This window comes from Poecile atricapillus, chromosome Z (genome assembly GCF_030490865.1).
Source record: "Poecile atricapillus isolate bPoeAtr1 chromosome Z, bPoeAtr1.hap1, whole genome shotgun sequence".
Taxonomy (NCBI): Eukaryota; Metazoa; Chordata; class Aves; order Passeriformes; family Paridae; genus Poecile; species Poecile atricapillus.
This window is the reverse complement of record NC_081289.1, coordinates 128,666,379-128,682,026: the sequence shown is the minus strand read 5'-3', so window position 1 is coordinate 128,682,026 and position 15,648 is coordinate 128,666,379. Positions and strand designations below refer to the sequence as shown.

At 37.9% G+C, this 15,648-nt stretch overlaps 1 protein-coding gene across 1 annotated transcript in view; it reads right to left on the bottom strand.

The window, feature by feature from the left end:
* The window catches only part of PLPP1 (phospholipid phosphatase 1), a 60,979-nt gene that overhangs the window by 31,602 nt on the left and 13,729 nt on the right, over window positions 1–15,648 (bottom strand). The window contains exon 2 of the mRNA XM_058864639.1: window positions 2,113–2,264. Within this exon, the coding sequence (XP_058720622.1) occupies window positions 2,113–2,264 (152 nt within the window). The remainder of the gene's footprint in view (window positions 1–2,112; window positions 2,265–15,648) is intronic.

The following is a 15,648-nucleotide window of genomic DNA, read 5'->3' as shown; positions in this document are numbered from 1 at the left end:
ATATCAAAGAATATTCATCTTCAATAATCTGACTGAACATTGAGTAAAGGACACCAATATTTGCTTTTACCATCTGACTATGAAGCAATCTTGACAGAAAAGCCTGGTTTCACAACTAAACTATGATGTTGCAAAAGAAATTTTGTTAGCTAAATATTCATATGGGGTCAAATGGAGACTGGACTAATTCAAAGGGAATATATCTGTTAAGAAACTATATTCAGTGGAGCCTTTTCTCACCCAGGAAGTCCCTGAACTGCAAATGGCTGGTAGCCAAGTACTGAGGGCAATACATCAATTTTTCCATGCTCTATTCTGTTCTTCCTCACTCAGCCGTTTTAACTGCTCTAAAAATGAGATAAGCTATATGGGCCGCAGTTGTTACCAAGCACTGATGCTCTCAGGTAATATTGACTACCCAAAGGTAGTCACAGGGTGAAAAAAATAAATAGTCTTATCTTAAAAGCAGGATCATTAGCATAAACCACTTGCTAGTTAACAGAATGCCCAAACCCTCCACACCCCCACACCCCCCCCAAAATTTCATCTGTTTGAGAAGCATTTCTATTTCTGATGCAGCTTTTCCAAGAAGAGGGAAACCAGGCAAGTCATAGTTTCAGTTCTCAGAACGTATTTCTACACTTGTAGAAAAATTCCACCCAAAAGCAAATATGAGCTGCAAGTTGACCTTTATGCTGGAACCTTGCTAAAAATCTGTGTAGTCCCTATGCAAGGCAGAGTTAGATTATCATAATATCCCTCCTGACTTGAACCTATTAGCCCAGAGAAACAGCTGGTCGATAGTGAGGATTACATTTAGCTGTGCCTTTTCATTTTTGGATCCTAAATATACTTGGATAAATATTTATGTGCCTAAAAATCTTATTTGGCATAAGAAAGCTTTAATTCTGCTCGAAGTGTGGCTCTGATGAGTTTGGATGCCACCCAACAGAACCATCAGTAGAGACTGAAGATTTTTACCACATCTGGACAGGGATCTTGAGCCCCTGATGAAGGGCCATTGTAGGAACTGGAGTGCAGTCCCTGTCAGACTTAGGACATGAAATGGTTAACTGAAGAGGTCCAGCTGTCCCCTTTGCTCATGAGGACATGTCCCAGCTACTTTCTGCCCCAGCACTGGTATTCTTCCAAGAGCCATTTGCACTCCACATAGTCAAGGAAAACTGCTGTCTTCTGCCAGGCTAAGGAGCCTCACCAGATGATCCTGGCTCAGACAAGCCACAAGAAGTGGCAACAAGCAGGATAATAGTAGGACCTCAACTTTTGTCGATACATAGTAAGCTATTAGGTTATCTCAGCTGACAGCATATAATTAAATAATAGGGATTGAGAGTCACTATATGCTTGAGACAGGTCAGCTGAGCTAGGAGCTGTGGTCAGAACAAGAGCCCAAATTGATAGTCACAGAAACAATCTGCTCAGCTCACTGATCTGGTATGAAGAGGAGGAAAGAAGAAAAATACCCTGTTTTCAGCCAGGTGCAGTATGAAGTGAGCCCCTGTGGTAATTTAAATACGAATGAGCCCAGGGTTTTATCCTGACCTTCAGGGAAACATCCAGGGAAGAACTTCACACCTACTTACTCTTTTTATTCTATTTATGCTTTTGATAACATCTGATGGAAGGCGTAATCTTTCTCTTAAATAGTCTAGTATCTGTTGTTACATTTCCACTTACAGAAGTATTTCCAAAGATTTTGTGGCAGATAACAAATGCTGACTTAATAGGTCATGCACACTGATATTCTGAATGTAGCAGGTTCTGAAATAAAGACTTGTGACATATTTTCAACAAATATGGTAAGAAGTTTTTATCTCTCAGATGACAGAATTAAGCCACCATGGTTCTAAGGTTCTAAAGTGTTATTTTTCTGTTCTATAATTCTAGCTGTTTGGCTTCAATTAAAGAAAACCTTTTAGTTATTCTTGCCAGACCACCATTTCTACTGCTTTAGCACCCGGCCTAAGGACATTATTTTAAGGATAAGAAATCTTACAGAATAGTTTTGTAAATCTGTACAAACAGATTACCCCTCCTCCCTCTTTCCCACCCCCACTGATATCAAAGGCAATGAAGAAAAGTTTAACTTACAACAATTACACTGAAAGGAATAATTATTCCTGCTAATAATTTATAAGAAATGGTGTCCTCTTTGTATGGATACCGGATGGATTCATCACTACAGAACACGCCTCTCTGGAAGGGGGTACGTCGTGAACTGAGAATTGCAAAAGGCAAGCCAGCTGGCAAAAAGGAATACAAAATACATTACAAAACCAAAACAAACTGGCGATGATCATACCCCCGCATTTCCAAAGAGAAGTGCATAAAGAGGAATGGGCATGCAGGAAGTTAGAAGGTTATGCACTTCCCTTGGCCAATGACTACTGCATTGACTTGGTAGCTTCCAGGAAGGATTACTGAATGAAGAAGAGCAGGGCAGAATTCCTCTCATCTTCATGTTTGTGGCACTTCAAGTGTGGAAGCATGCCATGACTGAATAAATAGTTCAGTGACAGCCACTGAGGTGCTCTATCTGCTGCTACTGGCACAGTTACCAAATATTTCTTTATATTCCAGTGAGCAACAGTTGCCGCTTTACACCTTCTCTGGACAGCTTTACAAGTCAGATGAGCATAAATTGCATTTCATGAAAGCAGAAAAGGAGGTGCTTTTCAGGGAGTGCAAGTACAGAGAGAGTTGTTGGGAATATGGAGAAAAGGAAATTGCACATGCATGTGATCCCCCCGCTTCCTCACACACTGGATATCTTCCGAGAACAACAGGGTCACTGCACAAGCCCTACAGCCTCAAGGCATGGAGATTTTATTCCCATCTCTTCCATCAAAGATGATGCCTTTGGCTCAATCTAATACCTACAGAACACAATATTAAGGTGCACAATGCTGCATGTCAAGGTGCCCACAACACAAACCAAAACTAGTCACAACACCAAAGGATTTTTAAAAAACCCAAAATAGGATGCAAATTACCACAAACTGATAGAATCCCATTTCTAAATGCTGTTCCTCCATCCTTTACACACATACAACAACTGCACAATTGATGTATGGAATGATACTCTTGGAAAGAAATGGTTGTATGGAAAACAAGCAGTAGAGGACAAAACTACTATTTATTGTTTAACAAAACAATAAATAATCTTCTTTAGCTTAAGCATGTAGAGCCCAGTAGCACAAAATCCGTTGCTTTATACCTAAAAATACAGCTGTGCTGCACATAAAATGCATACTACTTCAGCGTAACACAACAAAAATTATCTGGAGGAGACACTCCCATCTGACAATAAGGGATCAGAAAGATAAAAAATAGTCTCCTCATTTCTTCCCTCCCAGCAGAAATAAATGTTGTAGTCTCAGTTCTTTCCTCAAGACCTCTGTGCAAAGGCATAGCCTACCTCTTCCTTTCCAGCTTTACAGCTAGTCCCAAATAAGCATGTGCAAATAAAAGTAAAGATGTAAAGAGCAGGAGAAAAAGTGAATAAAAAAAGATACCAACAAAGCATCAAGAGAACTGTTAGGGAAGAGACCTAGGATCCTTTCCAATCCTCTTCCCTCTTTCCCTTCACCCATGAAGTCCTCCAAACTAAGCCTGACTCCTGGGACCATCACAAGTGAAGCAACTGGGATTTTACCAACAATTTGCTATCAGTTTTGTTTTGTACACCATAAAGTGCTTAAAGAATACTTCCATTTGAAAACAAAAGAACAAATAAGAAACTAACGGCTCATAAGATGAAAATTTCCATAAGTGAACTCTGGCGAATGACACAACCTAATTCCTTGATCAGGCAATTACATGTCTGTCATGTGGGTCCACAAATTCTAGCTAAGCCTGTTGCAAAGAACCATGTACCCTCTGTACTGCTGTAGTCATGAAACGAATAGCATGCAAAACCTCCCCTCCAAAAGTGGCAGAAAAAGACCAGTGTCATTGTCTAGAGGGGTTGTTTCCAATTCCATGCCAGCAGGACTACAACTGACACAGCTCTGGAAGCCATCCAAGCACACCAACAAAGCAGAAAGACAGCAGGATGGGCTAAGAGCCAAGCCAGAGCCTCACCAAAACACTGCACTACTATTCAGATACCAGCCAGCACAGACCCTAGAAGCTGGACTCCGCAGCACAGTACAAAAACACAGCCTTTCCTACTAGGAAAAAATTCTTCTCCCTTTCTCTTAACAGGAAGAATATAAGGGTTCTGAAAAATACTGCAGCCCAAACATTATTTTTTATCTCCCCTTCTGTTGGTATTGTGACAGCTGTCATGATACACCATCAATTGTTCAGTATTTAGCTGACTTGGATCAAGGATGAGGCAGAAGCATGTGCAGCCATGGTGAGGGAAGTTGACTTGTCAACCTAATGCTGTTATTATTTTTATATATATATATTATATTATACTTATATATATATTATATTTATATAAACACCATTTATAACCTAATGGTGTTTCCAACACCATTTATCCTCGAAAATGTTTGGAATGAAAACTTCATTATTTGCCCTGCACACATACTACCACAAACATCCAACACTGAGTATTTGAGAAAAACATTGTTTAGATTTCCACATGTAGAGAATTAGGCATATACATATAAGAGTTCCTTAATTATTTGCATGGTTACTTCTTCAGCGCTGGTAGTTTTGATTATCATAGTAAAGCAGTTGTTCACAAAATTAAGTTCAGCCCAAAAAAACCTTATCACAGCTTCAGCACACTGCCACAAACACCTGTGGTTATAGTTAGATAGTGTCACTGACATCAAATCAGTATCTCTGCACCACCCATTTTAAAAACCTGCTCTGTGAATAATGGTGTCATGTTACCTTACCTACACCTGGATGTTTCAGCTTCTCAAAGTGAGAGATTGAAAAATTTTTTGAATGATAGGGCTGTTCAGGAGGGGAGCTTTTTAAAATGTAATTTCCATCTACTAAATCAGAAATAAAAGGCACTGGTATGTGGATCACAGAAATTAAGTCCTTCATGCAGTGAGGATCTGTGTTCTTCCATGCTGAGTGAAGCTGCTTGAAATGTACATGCTCATTCTTCAGCAATATTGAGATTACGATGTAATTAGCCTGTAATTGCACCTTCCTGTATCCAGATCTTGGAAACAAAATACCAAATAACTCCAGGTTTGTTCCTGTTTTGCTTTATAAGCAAGTATGAACAGCTAAAATAAAATTATTGTCTTCTCTTTCATAATTTCTTTCCACCTGTTTTACTTTGAGCCTTAAAAGTTCTGGATATCTACATGGTAGCCATTAATTGGTTGCCATTAAGTAACAATTAAATGGAAGAGCAATGCACTGAAATACAATACTGCTAATAAATCTTATACAGTAAACATAACAAGGGTTTCTTCCATTTCCCCCAACTTCACAACAGATTCAAGAAGCAAGTCCTCCAGTCATGTATCTTATTGCCGTTCTCAGCACCTTTCAGTGTTGAAAGGATACATGCTCCAGAAAAGCTCGAGAGAAAAGTTTTAATTTCTAAAAAACAGATTACAGTAAAACTGATCAAAATAACACTATTAAACTGTAAGCTAAAGTCAAAGAACTACAACAGCTGTAATTTACCTCTGGTTCAATCCAAGGCAGTCATTAGCCTTAAAAACAATGCCAATAGGGCTTTTAATACCTTTTGGTTAAAGTATTCTCCAATGTCAATACCTAATCCCTCAGAACATGCTCCATGGAGCAGGTTTAATTTCCCTCTTTTCAACACACATGGATTGACTTCACTATTATTAACTGGTAGGAGAGAGAAGAAAAGTAGAAGTCAAACCAGAGGGGCATCAAGTGTATCTGGCATGTGAAACCAATAAGAGAACCTTCTCACAATAACAAGGGTTCTATTCTGTTTTAAATAAATCAGCAAAATCTGCTTTTGTGAGTTTTCAAGATGTTTTCATTTCTAAAATCAAAATTATTTCAAATATATAGCTTAAATATTTTCTGCAGTAGAAGTTTCCCTTTAAGACAATAAAGGGATAGCAAAAAACAGTTAAGCTTTTTCATTACTGCAAGCAGAACAAACATGCAGAAGAACTGTCCTAAGTAATAAAGAGGCAAAACTTCTTACTACATCAAGTAAAACAGTAGAGTTTCCCTATAGCTGTGATAGGCATGCTACTTTTTCACCTAACAGATATCTTAATTTCAGAAGACAGAGGTAAGTTTTTGCATCACAGTTGCAAGTTTCTAAGTATGGAAGCTCCTGGTACAGGTGGACTGGATATGACTGAAGATACCAAATGATACTTGTCTTCATAATGGTACCACCATCACTAGTGTCAATATCATTCATTTCACAGATACAACTGAAGAAAAAATGTTTACTGTAGTATAGGAAGTGGTGTACTTTAACAGTAGGTTTATTCACATGAACATCTAAAGCAGTTTCTCAAGAACAAGTAGCAAAGATTCAACAGCAGATCACTGTGAGAAGAAATCCTGCTCATCTGCCACAGTCACGTTGCCACATTCAGTCAAAAGAAAGATCCTATAATATCCTACAAATACCCATTTTTCTCAGTTTTCTCTGAAATCAGAAGAAATTGGAGAGTTTAAATACTCCTTTTATGTAAGAAGCGGAGACAGCAGAGGAGCAGTAAAGGCTCTCTGCTGAATACTTCTCATATGACAATAGCAGAAAGCTTCCCTGATGTACACTTCATCTTCTAAACTAGTTGTAACACAGTGAAGTTGCCTAAAGGGAAAATGACAACATGTATGTGAGGAGGAATTATAAGGCTGGGAAGAGGTTACCTGTAGGGTAATCTCAAGGATAAAGCCAACAAGCTGGTGTTATGCAGTGCATATGAATTTTTAATGAATAACTAGCACATGTACTGCTGACAGAGCTGGCAATTCTTTGATACAGTGGAAGATCAAGGCCAGCCAGTTCTGCCTGCAAAACAACCCTTAAGGACTGAGGCAAGAGAACATATGGAGATTTGTGCAGTACTGAGTAATGAGTTCAGAGTCATGCATTTGGAGGTTAAATAACTCTGTTGAGTTGGGAGCTTGTCAGTTCAAAATAGCAGGGGGAATATAATGTGCTTTCTGTGGTTGTTATATATCAGTATAATAGCATGACCATTAGACAAGTCTTTTCAAAGGCATTAACACTTCTAATCATTTGACAAGAAATTTCTTTCAAAACAGTATTCAGTCAGAACTGGCAAATGCATTTGGTTTTAATTCATCTGAGGTGTAGAGAAGGACTGCTAGGATATATTCCTCATTATCTCAAAAACAAGAGTTTGATTTTGCATAGTTCAGCTGAGTCTAAAGGCTGTAAATCAGCCAAGTGCATATGCAGTAGATATTAGAAAGAAAGATCAATACTGATCCAACAAGAATCCAAGAATTAAGGAACTGCAAACACAGTTGGTTATAAAGATATAGGGAGAAACATAGGCTCTGGAATGTTTCAGTCAGAATACGTGGAGTAGAAACACAAGTAGCTCAACTGACAAGACAATTACTATACCCTTGTCCAAAAGTCTGACTCATACAGTATAATGGACTAATTTTCCTCATAAACTGGAGTGATTTCTGACAGATTATATTAGGGTTTTTTCCATAAATATCCTTTATAACACAGGTCTGTTTCTTTCCAAATTTCTAATCATGGTCAGGTTTCTTCACTGGGCATGATGTTGTTCTCTCCACTAAAGCTGGACATTACAATTCTGAAGAGAGAGAACATAAGATCATACACCTCCCTCAAGTTGTTCTTCCCACTCTCCTCAGGAAGGATATCACTTGGCATTTATCCATGCTGTATTTCACCAGCTATGTTACTGCCATCTTTTTTATTTATTGCTGAGTTCCCTACTTTGCTGCCTCACTGCACACACTTGCAAAGGACAAGGACCACTTATTCCTACCGCTCATTTCTCACAGGTAAGTGAATTATTTGTTCATTTAAGGATTCATTCTCCAATCTCATAACTATTTAGTTTCTTAAAATTTGGTTGAAGCAAATATTTGAATATACATATCTAAATAATGAGATTTTCTAAAAAAATGCTGCTTTAGCCTGAGTTCTCCATCTTTCTCATTTATCACAGGGATTAAGATAAGAACAGATATGACAAACACCAGGAAACAGTGTGTATATTTCTAACAAAGTAGCTTTCAATATCTGTTCTTAAGTAGTGGGTAGAAATAATCTTTCTCCAGAGTTCAGAAACCAACAAAAGTTTAAAAGATTTTGTTGTCTTCTCTCCCAGCACTTAAAAAAAAATCTGCCAACATTTTTGTGCTGTTACCTACTGCCAACTTCATTGCTGTAGCTTTAAACCAGAAGTGATACCTAGGCTTACTTTTTAAAAAGCCTAAGTAATATTTTGAGGTTTAAGTCTCCTTACACAAGAAGTTCAGATAGAAAGCAGAAGTTAACATTTCCCCCAAATATGCTGTAGATATTTCACTACTAATTCTATCAGCAAAAACATCCACAGTATTCATTACAATATTAGAAATACTGTCTGGAAAAATACAGGTTTTTCAAAAGCTTTGCTAAATCTTTTCAGCTGCTATTACTGCTCACATTCTGTGAAGGTTGAGTAGGGTGTCAAAACCTCTTTGCAGATTAAATTAAGACTTTGGCTTCTCCTCAGTATAAGAACAGTGCTACCATAGGAGTTTTAGAGTTCAGAAGAGCACCTACCAAGAAATAAATCATCATTACACAGTTCACTAAGATGAATGGTTCCTTTTTTTGACATTCTCCTGAAAAGGTGGATAAAAATCTCTTTGCATGAGCACTTCTTTACAGGTAGAAGAGAAAGAGGTACAACAATGTAAGCCAGATGAAGGGAAATGGGAGGCAGCACAAAAAGGAACACTCCCTGCCTTACTTTCCCAAATGCTGGTCTCCAATTCCTAGCAGAGTTGCTTTCCCGTATTTACACCCCTTCCAGTCTCTGGTCCCAGTCCTAATTGTCAACAGTATATTGTTAGTAACTGTGTGTCAGACTTGACAGAAAGAAAAATCTATCTATCTATCTATCATAGACTGTTTGGGTTTTTTCCTTAAATTACAAGACTTAATTAAGTTCCAACTCCCTCTACCTACATTCCTCCCTATTCCATTTTACCCCTTTGTAGACTCTACTAAATAATACTTATAAAATCACTCTATATCAATGTGACTGCCTGGCTTTCTCATAGCTGTGACCAAGCTTCACTCAGCATTTTAAAAGCCCTTGGATGGAGTTTCTCTCATTGTCAAAATGCCGACTGACTTACTCAATGTATTAAGAAATGTATCTGAAGGGTTGAGGAAAGTACAGTACCAAGTCCACAGGGCTAAAAAGCAAGTTCCTACAGTTTATTTACTTAAAATACAACTGCACTTAGTAAGAGTGATTTGAACAAGTAGCAGAGGCAAATGGTGCTCCTCAAATCTTTCCTCACTTGATTTCAAACCCATCAGAACACTCACACCATGGACAGATCAAAAAGTGAAGCCAAAAGCTGGTTGCTGCTACTTCTCAGCATCTTGCCCCACAGCATAGATCTCAGCCAGAAATTTCTCATCAATTCAACAACTCAGTAAAGTGCACATTAAATACCTGCATATTAAACCTTCACAGAGTAAAACCATGGGTTATTATTACTATGTTTGCTTTAAAAAAGAGAACCAAAAATTTTTATTCCTCAGGATAAGGCTGGGTTCAGAGGTAATGCTGATCTGTAGTAGTACAAGATGAACAGTTAGTATCAAATAGAACTCATGACAGATTATGAAGTTCAACAGCATTGCCTAAAAAAATTTCCAATGCCATAAATATACCAAAAAACACAATGAAGATAAAACATGAGCACCTTTTTAAAAAGTCTACCATGTAAGAGGAAGTCTTGCTCAGAGCATAATAAAACCTCTTACAAGTAACCTGAAACCTAAGAGTCAAGTTGAAGCCCACTCTAGTGTCAAACAACAGTTCTAATTTCAATTAGTTGCAAAACTAACAGCAGTGAGTCATAAAGCTTTGACACTGCCGAAAAAGTGAAAAGCACATCTACCTACATCAATAGGTTTCATTACTCTCCTGATTTATTAATCTCCTGATTTACTAATCTCTATCAAGCAGTCTACATTTGTCCATGAAGACATACAAAATTAGCTCAGTAAGCACTTATGGTGGTCAATCTAATAGTTGTTGTCAATATAAGTTTCCCTTCAAAATGCATCCCTTTCATGAACAGCATAAAACATACATTTATTTCACCATAAAAGAAGTCAACAAATTGACCCCAAAGTATGATTGTGCTAATCTGTAGGAGGGAAAGTTTGTCATAACATTGTTAGACATGGTATAAGCAGACGTTCCCAAAAACTTTAAGCCTAATGCCTAATAGGTTAAAGCTGACACATGAGCAAAGCCACCTAAGTCCCTTTTGGGAAGTCATCATGATACTGAAGACATTTTGCCACACCAACCCTAGGAATGTTTTGATTCAGCCTTTTTTGTTGTTGTTGTTTGAACCACTTAGAAATCAATGTAACCTGACTACCCAAATATCTTTTGAGTATGTTCAAGGTGGAGAAATTAAGTCCTGCAGGCCCCATCACGTTCCCCTCTCTCAAAGACACTCAAAACAGCAGTGCTTATCCCAGAGAAGTGACTGAACCAGAACAGTTTACTAAAGAACACTTCCCTGTAAGGAACATCAGCATCTGCATTACTTGTTTTGACAGCAAAAAGTTGTAGAGTACTACTTTGTCTCCCAGAAATTCAGTGCAGGCTTTTGGCTGAGTTAGAATTTCCAAACTCCTCTCTCTACATCACTCCATCTTGTAATAGAAACCTACCTACTTGGGAGCCTTCAGCTCTGGGACAGAACTGCCAGGAAAAGCCATGGCAGGGAACCACAGAACCAGAAAAGGGAGCAGAGAACACTCAGCAGCTCTCAGGTTACGCTGTTGTTCTGCTGCCCTGGTGAGAAGGATGTTTGTTTCAGAGAGGTTTTCCTTGCTCTGTACTCCTCCCTCCCCAATGTCATCCACTGCAGACCTAAGGGAAGCTAAGCTACATGAACGTCACTGAAGATAGCAGTCTGAAGAAGCAAAGTGGAAAAAACTGCAGGAAAAAAAGGTCCGTTTGGAGGTGAAGTTACCAGAAAAGCCCAAATGAACAGAACATCTACAAATAGAAACCATTCAACCAGAATGCATTTTCAATTCTGGAAGTTGTAATATCCCATGTCTCATACTCCCTAGCTGTACAGCTTATTCTAGCCCTTAATTTTCAGAAGCTATGGAAGATTTTTCACCTCTTGCATGAGACCAAAGAGCTCTCTACATCTAAAACTGAGATTAAGAGAGACAGGTTAACATCTTAACTACTCTGAGCAGTTGCTTTAAGGTTTGGAAAATGTTCAGACTGAAAAGCAAATTACCTGGTTAGACTGCATTGTAACAACTATAAGTGCTCTAGAACTTTTTTTTAAAACCTCTCAGTATGGAGACTAGAAGCAGTTGTTCCAATTATAAATTCCTGCCTTCTGCACAAAGACAAGCAATGAAAATCAACTGTGTGACTCCTACAAAAGTATCATAGCAGAAAAATATCAGAATAGGCTGCAATTACTGACACATCTAATTTTTAGCTGTAACTTTCACAACAAAGGTTATCTAAAATTATAATACTCTATACCACTCTTTAGATGTCCCGACTTTCATGAGAATTAGCTCTAAGTCAGATGTTTCTCCATGGCTTTAGAGCCAGGAAAAAACACACTCTTCATCAACTTTATATTACATCAACAACTTCAAATCTAAAACTTAAAGATAGTTTTAAAAAAATCAAGCAATTCAACAGATAATTGAACAGAAGCTAGAATATTTCTTTAAAAGTCCAGAAGTGCACAGACCTGCAATTGTTAGTTCACCTGTACCCATATCAATCAAGGTACACAGGAAACATCCTGGAAAATAAATTTTTCCAAAGGTGTGCTGAAGATATTCATAATTGTCAAAGTGACAAACTTTCCTTAAATGTGAAACTATACTAGTGATTACTTGTTGTGTCAACCTCATATTTACTGCAGGGGTCTAATGGAAGTTTTAATAAATAAGCAGTAATGGGAAAGCCAGAGTAATGCAAGTATATACAGGTTCATTTATTTTAATGACTGTCTTATTCTTAAACCACTTCATATACTTCTTACAGACTAATTCAGCTTACACACTTATCAGATAATAAAACATTATCATAATCTTTCACAGGGCTTGGTCAAGTACTGCAGGGACAAACAAGGTAGCTTCAGGTTCAAGACTAAATTTTAATTCTCCAAATCAGCTCAAACCTTACTAAAAGCTGGGACACAAGCAAGCTTGAAATATTGCTAGAAAAAACTACTGAAGAATTAAACTGTTCATCAAAATCATGTGGTCATTAAAACACTGAGCCTCTTTTCTACAAGAAATTAGATTTTCAGTCTCTGCATCACATTTTATCCCACTTTTCCTTAAAGAGTAGTCTCATTATTTTAAAGAGTCTCATTATTTTAAAGCTTCTGAGTCAAAATTAGGCTTATTTTTGAAGAAAGCACATAGAAGCAATAGTCACCAGTTACAGGTGTGTGCACTGCATTACAGTGCCAAGTTTTAACATCATAAGTGTTTAAGTTAGCAGACTACCCCATTCTGAACAAGAGATGTAATCATTCCACAGCATTTTGGAAGACAATTTCCTCTCTAGTGATAAAAGCCTAGTTTAAATACACTTATTTTCCTATTCCTAAAACAAATGAAATTAGCAACACTAGCAGTTAGAGATTAGTTTCAGATTTTCTGTGCAAACAGTAGCAACAGCACCTTTCACATGCATATGACTATACATATATGGGATTTTGCCTATATAAAGTTGTCTTCAACTCATTTACAGTGCTGAGCTCTTGGAAGGCATACATTTTACTCCCATCACCAAAGCTCCCTATATAGTAGCTACTTACAGAGAAAATGGGCAGGGTGAACCCCACTGTGTAGAGGACAGTGGATGTGATGGTACTGTCATGGAACGGATACTTGATGCTGTCATCATTACAGAAAAAGCCTCTCTGATACGGTTTTATTTTGGCCAAGTTTAGAACACCAAGGGGTAAGCCAGCTGTTGGGGGAAGGAAAACAAAAAACAAAAACAAGAAATACATGTGGTTAAATTAAAAAAAAAAAAAAATCATTTCTAATCATGCATGGAGGAAGCCACTGAACATGCATAACTCAAATTTTCTAAGTATCATGCAGTGCACACACTTACCAAATTCTGTTTATAGACATTTCTTTTTCAGAAGACTACTTCAGAAAGACTGAGGTTCCCCATCAGGTACAGATGTTAAAAAAAAAAACTTCAAAGTTTTCCATCCATAAGGTGAGTTGCCACCAAACCACACCAAACCAAGATTATATTCAAGAAAAAGCCTTTGCCCTTCACATGACTAAACAGTTATTGAGGGCAGATAGCCTTTTGTCCCTCCTCCCTCCGCCACTACCTCGCAAGCTTGGCTTGTATCTGACTTGCCAGCCTTGTTCTATACACTATAATGTGGTCAATGTTTACAGATAAGACAAAGAATAGACACAGGTTTTGTCACGGTTAGGGAGTTAAAAATCTCATGCAGGTAATGGGAACAAGGGAACTGCAGGGACACTAATGGACACTTTGAATGGATTGCATCTCCAGGTAATGAGATTATACCTTGAGATTGCATTTACACAGCTTTTGTACACTTTGGAAGATTTCTGCATGAAAATATACAAGTTATTAACATGGTGGCTGAGATCTGGGTACTGATATATATGATAGCTCTCAGAATTTACACACTGTGGTATATTACTAATTCCCTCTCCTACAAGTTCACTTGCATTCTACTGACAGTCATGTGAAAGAAGCCATCAAGGTTTCTGATAATTATATTCAGGACTAACTTATTTCTGATAAGAACCACCTGCCGTGTAATATACATTTGCAGGAGCAATAACCTTAGGAAGTCCAACTTTATCTTTTTATGTTACTTTCTCATAAAATCAGTATGGTTGGAAAGGACCTCCAAGATCATCAAGTCCAGCCTTTAACCAACTAACACCATGTCCACTTTCTCCCTTTCCTTTGATCAATTGAGCAAGCACTAGATTAAAGTGGGTAAATTACATAATGCTAAATCCCCAAATAAAGCAAAAATTTTACAGTAAAACATAGAAAGGCAAATAACTTTGTATTTTCCCCAGCATCCATATAATATGCAATGCTGCAAATAGACATTCTATATGTAAATTAGAGGGTGAGTGCAATTACTGGAGCAGAAAAGATTGCTCAGTATATAAACAACCTGCTGTAGTGAGAACAAAAAACATCTCAAAGAAGTTAACATGATGAGTGATTGCTTTGATTTCTGGTGACACCTGTTGACTACCAGGTAAGTAGCTTAAAGGTGTTTTAAGCTTATTGCTATATACTTCATTAGAAGAAAAGACATCATGAGTAAACAGTAGGAACAGAGTGATAAATCCTGTCCCCTTCTTTGGGCTTTGAGTTGCCGTGCAAAGGCTTCTGAAATGCATATTGAAGTTGCACATGGTTGGTAGTGCCCCAGCTTTCAACTCTTCTGAGAAAATTGCTATGGTCACAAGAAAGCAGTTTGGGAGTGTTTTTAATCCTCTCACAGAGCAGAGGGAAATTTTTTTTCCCAAATCATCTGCAATATGAAAACTGTCCACACTTTCTGATGCTTACCATCCCATATAGAAAAAGTGAACCAAAATACAAATGGCATCAAGCTTATTCAACCTCAAGCACAAAGTTTTTCAGTAAGTAGCATGGTATACCGTTGAATCAACTACATCTCAAAGGCCAGTCTCTCTCCTTCCATCTGCTTTAATGACTGAGAGAAGAGCTAAAGCTTGACCAAGCACAAGTGGCAGACAAAAGCAGATGAAACAACTGCATCCCTTCAAACGTGAAGATGGCCACACTGAAGAACTCAGAAAGTTCATTCTGACCAAAGGGATTGCTGTATGTTCACATGCCTGGAGCCAAGTTTCAGCTACTTTCAAGGCCATGGCAAGATTCCACTAACAAGAGTCCATGCTTCCTGTCTTTACCTCTGCTATTGCACATCCAGCAGGATGATGGAATGGTAATCCCATTACCTATTTGATACAATCATATCTTCTCAAACAGGTCACCAGATTTTCACATAACGGAAATACCACATGCTCGTGATTAACTTAAGTGGCAGCTTGTGTTTTGCAGAAGTGGACTACTTCACAGACATAAATACCCGTTTTCCACAAAAAGCTGCTACAATCTAATATCAAGAACTATTACACGTAATAAACTTTTGACATGGGAAGGGGGAAAAATGGAAAGCAGCACATAAAGGGGTCAGATGAGAACAGTTTCAAAGTGACTGCAAAACTCATCTGTATAGCCTACATTAAAAGAATACCTAAAAAAAGGAATTTGGTTACACATCTTACACTAACTGCCCATTTCCATTTTTTTTCATTCCTGTTAAATTCTTACTGCAATCTAAATGATGCTCTGCTTTCCAACAGTGGACTAGAAGATTTTGTAA